Source organism: Jaculus jaculus, chromosome 1 (genome assembly GCF_020740685.1).
Source record: "Jaculus jaculus isolate mJacJac1 chromosome 1, mJacJac1.mat.Y.cur, whole genome shotgun sequence".
Lineage (NCBI taxonomy): Eukaryota > Metazoa > Chordata > Mammalia > Rodentia > Dipodidae > Jaculus > Jaculus jaculus.
The window spans coordinates 234706297-234723754 of NC_059102.1; the positions used below are offsets into that span (position 1 = coordinate 234706297).

Sequence of the window (17458 nt, forward strand, 5' to 3'; positions counted from 1 at the left end):
CATTTGAAGATTATCTTCTTCTGATGGGAAAATATAGTTGTAATTCATGTACTAATGGAATATATTCTGAGAAGTCCATTGTTAGTGAGTCTCTGTGTGAACATCAGACAGGGTACTTATATAAACCCTGCTGATATAGCCTAGTGTATACCTAGTCTGTGTCACACTGTTGCATATGGGGTCTTGTGTGGACCAGAATGTCCTTATGTGATGCATGATTATAATAGGTTAAAGTATTGAGTCAATGGATTCATCATATGAAGCTAAGGGAGGTCATTTTGACATTAAGAAATAAATTATAGTATATGAAATAAAAGAAATTTTATTTAAGAAATTAAAGCTACTAATATAAAGATGAGTGGGATTGAATTTGCTTCCGCTTCTTCCTATTTTGATTCTAATGGTGGAGAGTCTTTTTAATGTGATCAAAATGGTTACTAAAGTTTGAAGACAATAATAAAATTATTATTTTTGTGTTTGTATTTATATATATATATATAAATATATATATATATAAATATATATATATATAAATATATATATATAATAAATATATAATAAATATATATATATCTGTCTGTCTGTGTGTGAAGAGTTGTTAATACCATATGTATATTACTTTCTCTTGTTTAAAAACTCTTTGATGCTATACGAACTATTATTTTAACAGAACTTTTCTTGTTCCTAAGGATCTACCTCAGACCCTGGAAGTAGAAATAGATCTGAATTATTTTATACCTTAAATGGGTCGTCTGTTGATTCACAAACACAATCCAAGTCCAAAAATACATGGTACATCGATGAAGGTAATCAATAACATTAGTGTTCTTTGTAGTGATGCTCTCCATTTACATCAGGGAAAATGCATAGATCATGATTAATATTCCTGAAATAAAATATCAAACATAATTTGAACTGTACTACTATTAAAATAATAAAACATTTAAAATGTTTTAGCAGCCTAGTCTCACCTCTTAACTAATCTGCTTAAGGTAGAAGACTTCTAGAATCAAACCAATTTAAAGAATTTTTTGTCTGACATTTTTAAAAACACTTCACCTTATTTTGGTTCTTAGACATTACTTTGTCCTGGTCTGTTCATTTTCATGTCCATCTGTTTAGCAAATATTTATCGAGCCATTCTTTGAGGTTCCAGTGGTAAGAAAAAAACAGAAATGGTTCTTTACCTATTTGAGTTTATAGTCAGATTCTTAGAAATTAATCAAATGTAGATTGGGGTGATGCCTTACACACACACTGCACACACATGGACACACATGCACAATAATTGCACCCCGATCCAGCTGTGGAATTGCAGAGGTGGTGAGTGCAGTGGCAGGACGTGGTACTATGAAAGTGTCCCAGAGAAGATTGTGTCTGAGTAAGTGACACATGCTCAGGCTTACCAGGGGAGCGCTAGGGAACACAGAGGACAGAAGAGCCTTTTAGGCAAAGGGAATGGCATATGTAAAGGCTTCAAGGAATAAGCTTAGTGTTTTCCAAGGACAAGCAAGAACCAGAGGAAAGAGAGGAGCACCCAAGAGGGCTGCACCACATGGGGCTGGTGTACCCTACTGAATGGAAATAGAGAGCCACTGAAGGATTTTTAATAAGGAATGACATGAATGGATTTGCTAGGTAGCTAGTCTAGGCAAATCAGTGAGTTCCAGGTTGAGTGAGAGATCCTGTCTCAAAAAACTAAGGTAGAGACCAACTGAGCAAGATCCTTAATATCATTTGCTTCTGGCCTCCACACACATGTACAGCTCACACACATGAGAGTGTCCACAACATGGGGTCACAATGCACATACAAAGGTACCACACACACATGTACAAACTTACAAATTAAAAAAAAAAAAAGATTTGGAAGAGAAAGGCTTGGCAGATGTGACTCTTGGCTTTCTGGATCATTACTTAGGTGGTAGGGGAAGGTGACGAATTTGATTATGTTCAGGTGGAGAAGCCTTTGAAACTTCCTAAAAGTGAATCATCAGGTAGGAAGTTGCATGTACAAGTCTTGAGCTTGAAGATAGCTGAGAATAAATTTGCAGTTGTCTTCATGTAGAGATGACATTTCCTAAGAAGAGGGAGGATGGAAGATGGAGGTTGAGACTGAATATTGAGGAAGTTAATGGCTGCAGTGGGAGGAATTTAAGTCATTAGTGGGAGTAAGATAATTCAATGGAGCCTAAGAAAAAATGACCAAGGGGATATGGGGAAAGCAAAAGACTATTTGTAAATGTAAAAGCACAGGTGAGATTTTAGTACAGAGGCTCTGAGACCACAGTTTTTAGAAATGAGATTTATTAGTGGCTCATAGATGGGTCTGTGGAGAAGCAGCAAAGGGGAAGGTGAGAAGCTGGAAAATCAGTTACTATAGCTCAGGACATCACTCTTCGGATAGGGAGGAAGAGGGGGAGTGTGTCTCATGTGCCCAAGGAAGCCTATGGTGAGCCAGTGATGGGGCAGGTTAGGAGATAGGGGCCAGCTGGGAAGTGTGGGAGACATGGAGAGATTGACAGAGAGGGTGTAAAGGGAGAGAATGAACAGGAGATGGAATGATGAGAATTATCCCGCAGCTGGCCTGCAGGTGGACTGTGACTGAGGCTACAGGAGGCTGTTGGTGCACATGCTAGGAGTAGAATGGAACTCAAATACAAGTGGAGGAGGAAGAAGAGAAGGTAGGGAAGGAGAGAGAGAGAAAGACACAGGGAGAGATAAGGTATGTTCGTGAGCAGAGAGTAGAAGCTGAGGTGGACAGGCAGGAAAGTATAAACAAATATATGCACCTGTGTTGAAGAGCTGGGAGAGTCTGTGCCTCCTTGGAGCATGGTGGACTGACCAGCGGATGGAGGGTAGGGGGACCTTGGAGGGATGTGAGCTCAGAGAGGAGATGGTGTCTGAATTTCCCATGGAATGAGAGAGGAAGGGGGAGTCTTTGAAGATAGACTTCAATTTTGGCCAGTGGGAGGGGGAGGAGCTCTGAGTTGGACACTGTTGTGTCAAGACATCAACAAGCATGTGGACAGCAGAAGTGAATGCTCTTGATAGAGTGTGTGAAGCGATGACTACAAAAGCCCATTCGATTTAGTTACCAGGAAGTTGTTGATGACCTCAGTCAATTCTGTCATGTGAAAAGTCTCATTAGCACCCAAATTGCAGTATGCTAAGGATGAAGAGTGAGACAGTGGACATATAAATGGAAGCTTGGGCCTCATTCTGATGTGTGTCTGTCTCACATCTGGCTGCGCATATGGCCTCAGCTGCCTAGAAGTCCTCTTCCTGCTCCTCCAACTTCATGGTCTCCTTGCTGCTGTTCATATGTTGTCTCAATTTTTTTTAGTTTATCTGGAAGCCTTCCTTTTCTCCTTTCTTTCCCACTTTTCCTCAGAACAGTGCTTGACTGAATGAGTGAATATAATAAGTTGAATAAAATATGAATTTGTAGTACTATAGGTCTCTATAATGACTTTAGTTATCACATGGATTCAGTTAAAAGCTGAAACATATCCATGAATGTAACAGTAAACATCTGTTGCATAAATTGGGCTAGGTATTTACATGGAAAAAGACTTGAAAGCAATCTTTGGTTCTTTCTTCCCCACATGCCATTCCTACTCTGTGAGCATAAGCATCAGAGCCTGCTTTCCCCAAGAACTCACCCCTGCTACAGAGCAGGAGTCATATCTAAATGGTGTACCCCAGAGCTCCTGTCTCCTGATAGACTACTTTTGCTAGGTCTTGGCCTATATGTTAGTGATTCTCAGCTCTTTAACAATTCTTCCTGAGATTGTTTGGCTGGACTTTTGTGTCTCCCGGTCCTGCTGTCCAGTGCAGGTGTATAGGGCCTGTCCATGGTGACTGTGCATAATCCTGCCCTTGCTCTGTTATTCTTGGAAAATTTAAAAAAGCTTTTAAAGGTGTTAATTTCTTTCTAAGGACATAAAAGTAGTAAAACTATAGGCTTTCATAATTTAGATGATGCCTATTCTTTAAGTTTATGCTATAATTTTACATTTATTTATTTATTTAAGAGAGAAAGAAGCAGATAGAATGGGTGGGTATGCCAGGGCCTCTAGCCACTGCAAAAGAACTATACACATGTACCACCTTGTGCATCTGGCTTTACATGACTACTGGGGAATTGAACCTGGGTCCTTAGTCTTTTCAGGCAAGTGCTTAACTGATAAGCTATATCTCTAGACCCTAATTTTACCTTTCTTCTTATTAATATAAATTCCATATTGTACTAGAATATTCCTAACTTCTTGATTTTACTAGAATCCTGTACATTAATAATTTCATGAAATGAGATTGGTCCTAAAAGGCTTACATGGATCATAGATAATGATGAAATATATATCAGAAAATGGAAGTAAATTATCTGTAAAAGAGCATTGTTTTTATAATTAATTTTGCTCATTGATTTATAAAGCTTTTGTCTACAATGTATGACTGACTGATACTTTTACAAGTATTTTCTTGTGGCTATCTTTAGTGCTGTAGATTTAGTTATGGAAAAGGCCAACAAAATTGTTGTTCTTACAAATTAAAAAACTGGAAGTTAAGTTTTATATGATAGATAATAACTGTGTAAATGGAAAAGGTCATAGGATATTGTAGCACATAGTGAAAGAAATGAAAGGGAGTATAACTAGTGAGAAGCTAACACCACAAGTAGTGTGGGAAGGATTCTGAGGACAGGATGATGAGAATGAACTGCTTGCCAGGGTAAGAACTTGACAATAGCATTTCAGTGCAAAGGCTTTGTGGTGAGCAAACAGGAAGGCCAGTGACTACAGAGTAAGCAAGGAAAAATGGTAGAAGGGGCTGGGGAGATGGCTCAGTTGTAAAATGCTTGCCATGAAAGCATGAGGACCTGAGTTTGGATCTCCAACGCCCATTAAAAAAAGCTGGACATGATATCATGTGCTTATAAGTCTCTTGGGAGGTGGATTGCTGGGTTTGCTGGCTAGCTCATCCGGTTGAGTCAGTGAAGTCCAGGTTTAATTTCAGTGAGAGACTATTTAAAAAAAAAATTAAGGTGACGAATGATTGAGAAAAATAGCCAAAATCAACCTCTGGCCTTCACATGTACAAGACACATACATGCACACAGAGAGATGGGAGAGGGGAGTGGGGAGGAGAGAGGAAAAGCTAGTTTGTCCAGGACTTTCCAGGTCTAGGTAACAAGTTCAGTACTTCTCAGAAGACCATTGGAGGGTTAAGCTGGCAAATGACTCATGATCATCTGGATTCTTTAAATTTTGGCAAGATCTCATTAGTTTCTATGTGATGAATGGAGTAAGGAGGAACAAGAAGGGAGACAAATCTGGTAAGAGGCTGGTTAGAGTGGTAGGTGATAGAGGCTTAGATCAAAGTGTTGATGGAAGTAGTTAACAGATAGGACCAACGGAGCCTGCTTTGTGGACCCATACATTGGGCCTAGAGGGGGCCAGGACGTTGGAAATAAGAGAATAACTTTTGAAATTTTTAGATTAAATTTTATTTCCAAAGACCATGATAAGGTATAAAGAACAGTAGTAGGTAGAAAGTACAATGAATACCCAAGTAGTCACTGCTTTCTTTATGAAACAAATCATTCTAATTACCTTTGAAATCTCCTGGTTGTCTCATCTTAGTTACATTCTCCCATTATTGATCTGAGCAACCAAAATCTTTAATGTTGTAGCAGTTAAGCACCTCATTGCTGCATCAAACACCCAACCAGGAGCTGGTTACGGGAGAAAAGAGTTTCTTTCAGGCTTTTCAGGAATTCTTTCAGATTCCAGGGGAAGGTTCATGATGGAGGAAGAAGCTGACTTACTTCATGGACCCATAGCAGATAGAGATAACAGACAGGACAGGGAACACACACTGACTCTGAACACACACCTTAGGGCTAGACCCAGGATCCACCCTCACTGACACACCTCCAGCAGGGCTCTGCCTGCTAGAGACTTCAATAGGGTGGGAGACATTTACATTCAAACCACTGCAAATGTTTTATAATTTTATCCTTTCCATTATGTTTGGGTATCTAAACATACATTATTAGCTTTCAATGTTTTTAGCTTTATATAAAAGGGATCAGATTATACATATTGCTGCATAATTTCCTCTACTCAGCAGTATGTATCTTAAGATTCTTGCAGTTTTCAGTATGTGATCATAATTTATTTATTTTCTTTGTTATATGCTTTTCCATGATACAAGTATACCACAATTTAATTATTCAGTTTACCATTGGCAGGCATTTGAATTGTTTTTATTTTCTTAATATTATTAACAGCTTTGCTATTAACATTCTTTTACATGCCCAGGGTATATAACTAAGGAGTACTATTATTGGAACTTGGGATATGTATATCTTCCATTTATGAAATAATGCCAAACTATTTCTCAAAGTAGTTATACTAATTTACACAATGAATTAGTTCATTTGGGCTGCTATAACAGAATACGATAGACTGAATGCCTTATGAACAGAAATTTATTTGTCATAGTTTGGAAGGGCTGAAAGTCTAAAATCATGACCTTTACACATTTGGTGTTTGCTGAGGGCTCACTTCCTGATCCAAAGATCACAGCTGTCTATTTTCTCTGTTCTCACATGGCAGAAAGGCAAGAGAGTTCTCTGGATGACTGTGTATGAGGCCACTAATCTCACTTACGAGGGCTCCACCCTCGTGTCCTAATCATTTTCCCCAAACCTCCCCTCCTAACACTATCACATTAAGAACTAGGTTTCAGCATATGACTTTTAGGGCCACAAATGTACAGTCTATAGTATACTCCCATGACATTGTTAGCAAGACATAATTAATGCTTATTCTTACGAACAGTTATTCTAAGACCTGTCACTCTCATATTGACAGCTCGTCCTGCTTTTGGATTTCACTTATCAGTTCACTAGGGAGGGAAAGGCTCTCCTCAATGACCTGATGTTTTTTTTTTAGTTTTTTCTGTGAATTTTTCAGATCTTTCATCTGTTCTAATCTCATTTATTAATAGGTCTTCTTCACATTCTAATCTTTTGCCAGTAAAATCTATTTTAAATATTTTCTCTTTCTTGTGGCTCAAGATTTTATCTTAAATCAACAATAATTTCTTAATTTTAACAAGGTCATACTGATTTTCCCCATTTATTGTTTATATGGTCAAGAAACCTCTCTTCCATGAAATCATAAAGAGCATTCTTCTAGTATTAATTTTCCAGAAGTGTATAGTTTGCTGGTCACATTTGTGGAAATGATTTTTGAAGGATATGAATAGGATTCCAGTTTAATGGTTTAGATATAAGGGTGATTAGTTATCTCAATACTATTAAGAAGGTCATTTTTACCCTGAGAAGAAATGTTTGTCTGTCAGCTGCATTAGCCATCTAAGGAACTGCTTTTGGTGTTAGCCTACTATATTTTTTCTCTTGAGTTATTTTTCTGTGTTTATTTTGGCTTAAGTTTCTGTGTTTTTTCTTTTATTGATTTTTATTCTATGTTTTTCTATTTTTCTGACATCCTAAGTTGTATGCTGAGTTCATTAATATCTAACATTTTTCTAAAATATGTTGTCCTTAAATTTCCTTTATGTTCCACAAATGCTCTTCCTTTGTTTCCTGTTTTCTCTTTCTCTACTTTTTTTCATTATTTAAAAAATTTATATTAACATTTGTTCTTTGATCCTGTGGTTCTTTGAATTATTACTTTTTTGGTATTTTCTTATAATGATTTGTAATTTAATTATATTATGGACAGAGACTGTAACCTATATAATACTATTGAATCATAGAGTTTAAAAATATGAATAATTGGATGATATTTGTGAAGATAGAAAAGTGTAAAGATAGAGGAGGAAAATAGGTACATTATTTTAGAGGTACTAAGTTTATAGTCCTACAAGAATCCTACTAGAGAGATCATGTGGGTAGATAGACTAGGTATGTGTGTTAAGTTTTGGAGCTGTAAGGCATATTTATTATTATTAACTTTCCTTAATTAAGAACAATTTTTTTGTAGTTGCAGAAGACCCTGCAAAGTCACTTACAGAGCTTTCTCCAGAGTTTGGACATTCATCATCACCACCACAACCTCCTTCCATGAACTCCTTGTCCAGCGAGAACAGATTTCACTCTTTACCCTTCAGTCTGACGAAGATGCCCAATACCAATGGCAGTATTGGTCACAATCCACTTTCTCTGTCAGTGCAGTCTGTGATGGGAGAGCTGAACAATGCACCAGTGCAGGAGAGTCCACCCTTACCCATCTCCTCTAGTAACTCACACGGTCTAGAGGTTGGCTCCCTGGCTGAAGTGAAAGAGAACCCTCCTTTCTATGGGGTGATCCGTTGGATTGGCCAGCCACCAGGACTCAATGAAGTACTAGCTGGACTAGAACTGGTAATTTAATTTAACCTAAAAGCTACAATTCTTTCTACATGATTTTGTTCAGATTCTTCCCCATTACATGTTCTCTTCAAAAATCAGTGTATTAGTCAAAAAGGCCATTACTGAAGAAAAATTTTATTATCATGTAGCCTGCCTCTCACCTTTTGTCACTCCCTAGGTTCGGTGACTTATTCCTAATGCTATTTTATCTGTGATCAAGGAATCAAATTGATTTTTAGGCTAGCATATTTTTGTTCATTATATCAAACAGAATGTAACAAGGAAAGCCTTTCTTTTTCATGCTTGGCCTCCTTCTCCTATTACAGTTCTAACCGTGATCTTTTGAGATCTTTGGTAAAAGGAAAATTTTCTCTTTTTGAGATGAAAAAAGCATATTGTGTGATATTTCCTATTCAGGACAAGGGAGCTTGACTTTATTTAGCTTTTATTTAAATATATTTCTTGGGTTTTTAAAATTTGTTTTTCTATTTCTGTGGTAGTGATTCCTATTGAAAGGACTAGTTAAACTAATTTGCCTCTTCATGCTCCTTAGGTTACTCCCCACTTGGTTTTAATACTTGTGGAAATGATGTAGGAAAATCCATTTAACTAGGGAATATCTACGCATGTTTTAGAGGAAATAAGAGTACTTTATGTTGGGGTAAGGAAAATATTTAAATCATTAGTCTTTTTTCTTGATGCTGTCCTCAGTACAAGTTTGAATAAGGAGTTCAGGAAAAGGCTAACCTGGGAACATGCCTTGGGTTCCTTAGTCCTATGATACTGCCATTGGAGGTGTGGCTGATACATAGGGAAGTCTTTCTTTTTCAGGAAGATGAATGTGCAGGTTGTACAGACGGAACTTTCAGGGGCACTCGTTATTTCACCTGTGCCCTGAAGAAGGCGCTGTTCGTAAAACTGAAGAGCTGCAGACCTGACTCTAGGTTTGCATCCCTGCAGCCTGTTTCCAATCAGATTGAACGCTGCAACTCTTTAGGTACTTGGTTGCTTTTCATTTATTTACCCATCTGGAATGGCTCCATTCCACATGGTTTTGCATTATCTGACAGGAAAGTGTTAAAGTGCTTGTCTTGCCAGTGTTCATCAAGCTTCTAAGTCAGTAAAGATTGTAACTTGGTATATAAGAAAATTATCCTAAAAGTAGATGTTTGAAAAAGTACTGGTCAGGAAAAGTCTTTAGGATCTAAAAAATGAATAATAGTTGGGTTTTTCTTGCCTTGTTTATTATAAACATTTAATTTTCAGCAGTACTTGTGGTAAAATAGAAACACGGCCCTTTATTGAGAGCCCTCAATATGTTTTAAGTACACCAGTCAGGTTAAGTACACCAGTCAGGTATCCTCTTAAGGAATCTGATACAGCCTCTGCACACAACCAGCTTGACAGGTGGAAGATAGCCCTTCCCATCACTTACCATAAGTTTCCTGACGTTAGCCTTCCTAGTTCTGAACAGTAGTGGTGAAGCACCCGAGAATCTAGCAGTGGGAATAGGAGAGCCATATTTATAAAGTAAAAGAAATACTTTTTGTTGGGCTAGAGAGATGGCTTAGTGGTTAAGGTGCTTGTCTGCAAGGCCAAAGAACCCAGATTCAGTTTCCCAGTATCCATGTAAGCCAGATGCACAAGGTGGTGCGTACATCTGGAGTTAATTTGCAGTGGCTAGATGGAGGCCCTGGTGTGCTCATTCTCTCTCTCTCTCTTTCTCTGACTCTTTCTGTCACTCAAATAAATAAATAAAAATATTTAAAAAGTACTTCTTGATAATTGTAAACATGTATATATGTATTTTGATCACATTTGCCAACACATTGTCTTCTCTTGTCTTTCTTACACTCCTGTTGAATCACTTAAAGAACATTTTTCTTTTCTTAGATTTTGCTTTTGAGGCAGGGTCTCCCTCTAGTTCATGCTGTTCCTGGAGCTCACTCTGAAGCCCAGGTTGGCCTCAAATACATGGCGACCTCCTACTTTAGCCTCCCCAATGCTAGGATTAAATATGTACACCATCCATTAACCCTAAAGAACATTTTTCTTAATGGTGAAAGAGTACTCTGGCATTTTTAATTTTCTTTTCATACTTGAAAATGAAGCATTTTGTATAAATAAATTTTCATATTTTATTTGACAGATGCTTTTTATACATGACTTAATGTTCTAAAGTGTTGTTTTAAATTGTGGTGGAAATGAGGTTCCAAATGAATAATGGAATTTTTACAAGTCAAAATGAATAGCATTTAACTAAGGATTGAGATAGTTTACATAAAATTAATGATATACATTTTAAAATGAAGCTATCTATATATGGATACATACTACAATAGTTTAAAAGAAATCTTTTTTTTTTTTAAAGCATTTGGAGGCTACTTAAGTGAGGTAGTAGAAGAAAATACTCCACCAAAAATGGAAAAAGAAGGTTTGGAGATAATGATTGGAAAGAAGAAAGGTATCCAGGGTCATTACAATTCTTGTTACTTAGACTCAACCTTATTCTGGTAAGTTCAGAATCAATGCAGTAGTTATAGGTACTATGTTGTGGGTAGGACATGGGAGGTATATGTGTGTATGCGTGGATGTATGTATGTATGTATGTGAAAGTGCCAACTGCCTTTGAGTAGAGGAAAGGGATGACTGGGAGTCAGGAAAGATTAGGAGATTGCTTTTTAACATGGGTTGTTGGAATTTAAAAACTAGAGAACATAATAATGGTGGTGGACCATTTTGTTGGCACATTTTTTAACTTGTAAAGTTATTTATGCCTGTGTATGATGTGTGTGTATGGATTCACATGCCATGGAGAATGTGGAGGTGAGGTGACGACCTTCAGGGTTTGTCTTCTCCTTCTGCCTTCTTTTTGAGACAGGGTTTCCCTGGTTGTTTTTGCTGCTGCATGTGCTCCAGTCTAGCTGGCCCTTGAGCTTCCACAGTCTCCTGGCTCTGCCTCCCATTACTGTATTTGTATTGGTATTCCAGATGCTTTGACCACTTTGAGCCCAGCTTTACATTTTAGGTGTTGGGGAATTGAACTTGGGCCAGCAGGCTTGCAAGCAAACACTATTAACCAGTGAGAAATCTCTCTAGCCCTGGAAAAATACTTTTGTGTTGACAAAAAATTGGCTTTATAGTACTGATACAATATTCTGTAGATTTCTGATAAAATTCTATACTAGCCAAGTTTTGTTTTCTTTGATACCAGCAAGTTTCTGCTATTAATTACTTTCAAGTTATTTTAAAGTAATGTAGGTCTTCTTGCAAAAGGGTAATGAGAAATTTGGTAGTGAGTAGCATTTACTTTGACAAATAATTTCCAAGTTTCTGCCTATGCTGTAGTCTGTAGTATGACTCAGATTTGTAGGTGCTTCTTAACATTGCAAGCAAGTTTTCTTTAACAGTCTCTGGGTATATATTTATCCCTTCATGCTGTCAAGGCACAGTTATAGTCTTGCTTTTAAGGTGTCTCCTTAAGGATCTCTGGACTCCAGTGATTGAAGTACAGGGTGCCTGTGCTCTTAAAAAAACATGAATCTTTTTTATTTTTTTGTTTCCTACATTGTGATTCTTTTGCTCTTCTGATGCCTGTTAGAACCTATTTGTAAAAAAAAAAAAAATACGTTTATAGTATGGAGAAAATATTCTTCTTAGGTGGCTGGGGAAATGGTTTAGCAGATAAAGTTCTTGCCCTTCAAGATGAGTACCTGAGTGTGACTCCCCAAAACTCACATAAAAGGCCACAAGCTATGGGGAAGTTCTACACTTCCAGAATGTCTGTGAAAAGAAGGGGGCCAGAGACAGGAGAATTTTCCAGAAGCTCACAAACCAGCAAAGCTGGAAAACAGAGCAGTGTATGAGAGAGTCTTCCTCAAACAAGGTAGAAGGTGAGGACTGACACCTAAGACTGTCCTCTACCTTCCACATCACTGTAGCAGCAGTACCCACGCTTATACACATCATCCACCCAAAAATCTCCTGTTTATTTTGCAGCTTATTTGCTTTCAGTTCTGTTCTGGACACTGTGTTACTTAGACCCAAAGAAAAGAATGATGTGGAATATTACAGTGAAACTCAAGAGCTGCTAAGGACAGAAATTGTTAATCCTCTGAGAATGTGAGTAGATTATGGATGTTTCTAAACAAAATCTTTTAGGTGATATAATTAATTTATACTCTGTGTTAATATATTAAGAAAAGAACAAAAATTCTCTGAAATACTATTTTTTAAAGCTTTGCTTTTTCTTATATTTCTGTTATTTAATTTTTCAGTACATCCAATATATAGAACGTATTATATTCCATGAAATGAAGTAACCCATTTTGGTAGCATGTATTACAAGTTAGTAATTTAATGCTCTATTAGAGCAGATATGTGGATTGATTACTTTTCTCATTACTATGGTGAGTTATCTGAGAAAAGTGACTTAAAGAAGGAAGGATTTATTTTTGCTTACAATTCAAGGAAACACAGTGCCTCATGGCTGGAAAGACATGGCAGCAGGAGCAGGGTCCAGCTGGTCACATTATAGATAGATAGATAGATAGATAGATAGATTGATAGACAGACAGACAGACAGACAGACAGACAGACAGACAGACAGGCACGCACACACATATATACATACATACGTATATACATACACACATATATATATACATATACATATATATGTATGTGTGTGTATGTGTATGTATATGTGTATGTATATATATATATATATCTCCATGGTCAGGAAGCAGAAGAGAAGAAAGAGGAAGCAAGACCCAGACTATAAAACAAGGCCCACCCCCAGTGATCCACAATACAGGTCACATGAAAAACTCCTAAAACATGTTAATATATCTTTCCTTCTTTCTAAAATGGCTGACATGTTTGATTACTATGCAAACAGTAGATGCTCAGTTAATTGCAAAGATCTGAGTGGGTGAAGAGTTGGTAGGAAAAGTGGATGGAAGAAGAGCTGGCTCTGACTTGCCCTGTGAAGTCCATGTTAGTCTTCAAGGTGCTCTTCTGAAAACATTTGTAGAACTAGCATTTCATAACTTTATTGAATGGGTCTTGTATTCAGACAATGAGAGGAAATGGTGTCGTTATCCTGATTGGTTTGATCATAGAATTCAGATTTTAAGAATCTCATCAATTCCCTTTTAGTATTAAAATGGCTTTGTCTATTAAAATTTTGTATCCTGTATTATAAAGTTAAGTGCTTCAATCTCATAAGCAGACATTTAATACCAATTTGTCACAGGCTTTAAAATGTTATTAGTTATATAACAGTTTTATGGTGTTTAATAGTTTCTAGGGGTAATTCTGCTTTTTTTATTTTTTCACCTTTCATACTTCAGTAAAAAGCTTTATAATTATACTAGACTGTTGATTTATGACACCTGAACTACACAAGAATATGTGATTACTCAGATGTCTTGTAACATTTACTATGCCAGATTTAGTTAACTAAATTTTTGCTATCATAGATATGGATATGTGTGTGCCACAAAAATTATGAAACTAAGGAAAATACTTGAAAAGGTTGAAGCTGCATCAGGATTTACCTCTGAAGAAAAAGGTGACTCTTTTAATTTATAGCACAAGCATTAAAAATAATATGGAACCATGTTATTTAGCAATATGCTAATTGTTTATTGTAATGTATCTGTATAGTTTTGGGGTTTTAATTTTAAATTTGAATTGTTTGAGAGGATTGGGCTATAGCTTAGTAGAAAGTGTTGGCCTAGTATGCAAGAGGCCCTAGGTTTGTTCTCTAGCACTGAAAAACATCAGTGAAAATTTTTTTCTATGTAATATAAAATTATTTCCTATTTTTGTACATTCTTCCTCTTTTCTATAAATGAGTGTGGTGGGGATTAATGAACCCTTTAAGAAGCTGGCTGGTCTACTGTACTAGATTAGAATTACATTCCATCCAGCAATGCTATTTGAGTTGTTTCTTTTTCTGAGGCCAAGGGGTATACTGAGTCACTTATGCTTTCCCACTTAGTCTTCCTTGTTGTAAAAGAAGTTACAAAACCACTGAGTAATATAGTGTTTATGGTCACTGTCTTAATCTACTCACAGCTAATAGATTTACTCAGATTCAGATCCCAACTTTGAAATTGTTAATAGTGTACCAGCTATGACATTTAGAGACTTAGTGTTTAAATTTCAGGTTTTATTCTAGTTGATCTTAAGGTACTCCAAGAGAAATAATTATTTCACTCTGTATGAGTGGCTAGACTCTTTCAAATATAATAGGTGTACTCTAGTTTCTCTTCAGAGCATATAAATCTTTCAAATGCAATCAAGTGGTAACAAAATTGAAACATGGCATTTTATCATTACCTTTAATGTTCTTTATAACTTTCCCAGTGTTAGAAAAGCTTGAAAACTATACTTTGTAAAGATTTTATTTACTTATTTATTTATTTAAGACAGAGAGAGAGGGAGAGAGGAATAAAGAGTGAGTGAGAATGGGCATACCAGGGCCTCTAGCCACTACAAATGAACTCCAGACTCATGCACCACCATGTGCATCTGGCTTACATGGGACCTGTAGAATTGAACCTGGGTCCTTAGGCTTCACAGGCATGTGCCTTAACTACTAAGCCATCTCTCAAGCCCTGAAAACTATAATTTTAATTGAAATAATATAGATAGAAATTGAGTTCAACATAGAAATATGACTGTTATAAAGAATAGATTGTGGGCTGGAGGGGTGGCTTTTGGAGGTTAAGGCACTTGTCTGCAAAGCCAAAGGACCCAGGTTCAATTTTCCAGGACCCTTGTAAGCCAGATGCGCAAGGTGGCACATGCATCTGGAGTTTGTTTGTAGTGGCCGAAGGCCCTGGCACACCCATTCCCTCTATCTCTCTTGCATTCTCTGTCTCTCTGAAATAAATAAATAAAAACAAAAAATTATTTTAAGAAAAGAATAAAATGCTTTTGAAATTTTGTCTATCATATAATGTTTTTATTTTCTCCTAGATCCTGAAGAATTCTTAAATATCCTGTTTCATCATATTTTAAGGGTAGAACCATTGTTAAAAATAAGGTAACTCTCAAATTTTTATAGAAACATTAGAAAAGTAGATTTTCCTTGTTTCCATTACTGACATTCAAATAGCAATGAGTCCTTTTCTGATCACTGCATGTGGTCTGGGGCCTGTAGTCAAGCTGCCTGTGTGCAAATATAAATTAATATTAGTTACTATCCTCTCTGTCATGCCACACTTCACTTGAAGATCAAAACTGTTGTGAAATTGTACTTTTAATGCCCACTAGTAATAAGTACTCTTATGTTTTTTAAAAAAGTATATTTTGACGCAAGTGCAATAGACTGTCCTTTTTTAAAACGTGTGTGAGAGAGAAAGAGAATTGGTGTGCCAGGGCTTCCAGCCAACCAGCCACTATAATCGAATTCCAGACACATGTGCCACCCTGTGCACATGTGCAACCTTGAGTGCTTGTGTTATCTTGTGTGTCCGGCTTACGTGGAACCTGGGGAGTCAAACATGGGTCCTTAGGCACTGCAGGCAAGCACCTGAACCACTAAGCCATGTCTCCAGCCCATTCGCACTTTTATTTAAAAATTAAAATTGAATATGAATGCTTTTGGTTTTTTTTTTTTCAAGGTAGGGTCTCACTCTAGCCCAGGCTGGCCTTGAACTCACGGCAATCCTCTTACCTCTGCCTCCTGAGTGCTGGGATTAAAGGCATGCACCACCACCCCCATCAAATATGAATATTTTTGTAAGTCCAATTAATGAACCTTTTAAGAGAATCTCACTTTAACCCAACCAAAAAAGGGAAGAGCATTGTTTTTGACTACCCACCACTTAGAGAATTTAATTAACCTTAAACTGACTCTAGTTCTGTTTTTGCCAACTTGGTCTTTCCTTCTCCTATGCTGGAAGACAGTTCTTGGTTAGATGTTGTGTCTAGGTTTCCCAGATAGTCTGAGTATTGGCAGTCTAAATGGTTTCTCTGTTGATAATCTTGATTGTGTGCAATCTATTTCCTTCTCATCACTGACAGTTCCTTAGGTATGTGCCTCAGTGATGTTTGAAGGCAGTGTTGAACTGGTTTGTAAGAGAAAGAAATGGAGGGGGAAAGTGCCACAGTTATAATTGGATATTCTTTGCAAACTTCTACAAATGAAAGAAGACATGATGAATGAGCATCAACTGTACATGTTTATTATCTGGTTAAGATTGTAATGGCTACATATATGCCTACAAAATCCTAGAAAATTGTCTAGCAACTACCAGAATTATGCAAAGAATTTCTGAATGTGACCAGTTGCTTCATGATTCTCCTACTGTGTCTTCCCTGTCATGGTGAATGTAAGTTTGAACCACAGTAAATTCTTCCTGCCTTAAAAAAATCTGTAATTTAGCCAAGTAAAAAAAAAAAAAAAACCACCGTAATATATCTTCAAACATATAGGAAAATGGAATATCATTTCACATTTCAAGACAGTTAAACACCAATCAATTTTATTTGGATAGGTTTTATTTTTATTTATCTAAAAATATATTTTGTTGATTTATTTGAGAGACAGAGAAAGAGGGAGAGAATGGGTGTGGCGGGGCCTAGAGCCACTGTAAACAAACTTCAGATATGTGTCACCTTGAGCATCTGGCTCACATGGGTCCTGGGGAATCGAACTGGTGTCCTTTGGCTTTGCAGACAAGTGTCTTAACCACAAAGCCATCTCTCTAGCCCCTATTTTTATTTTTTATATTTATTTGCAAGGGGGGAGAAAGATAATATGAATGAGAATGGGTGTGATAGGGCCTCCTGCTATTACAAACTCCAGATGCATGCACCACTTTGTGCATTTGCCTTTACATGGATGGGGGGACTTGAACTTAGGCTGTCAGGCTTTGCAGTCGAACACTGAGTTATCTCCCCAGCTCCTAGATAGATTTTTATTTATTTATTTATTAAAGACAGAGACGGAGGGGGGGGTTGAGAAAGAGAGAGAGAATGGGAACGCCAGGGCCTCTGGCCACTGCAAATGAACTCTAGATGCATGTGCCACCATGTGCATCTGGCTTACATGGGA

General features: G+C 37.1%; 1 protein-coding gene across 4 annotated transcripts in view; it reads left to right on the forward strand.

Moving 5' to 3' along the window:
* Cyld (CYLD lysine 63 deubiquitinase) overlaps positions 1–17458 on the forward strand; it is a 65068-nt gene that overhangs the window by 32600 nt on the left and 15010 nt on the right. For all 4 annotated transcript variants that reach the window (XM_045151522.1, XM_045151541.1, XM_045151532.1 and 1 more), the window contains 7 exons: positions 690–806; positions 8018–8397; positions 9217–9382; positions 10757–10898; positions 12385–12507; positions 13869–13960; positions 15376–15442. In XM_045151522.1, the coding sequence (XP_045007457.1) occupies positions 690–806; positions 8018–8397; positions 9217–9382; positions 10757–10898; positions 12385–12507; positions 13869–13960; positions 15376–15442 (1087 nt within the window). The remainder of the gene's footprint in view (positions 1–689; positions 807–8017; positions 8398–9216; positions 9383–10756; positions 10899–12384; positions 12508–13868; positions 13961–15375; positions 15443–17458) is intronic.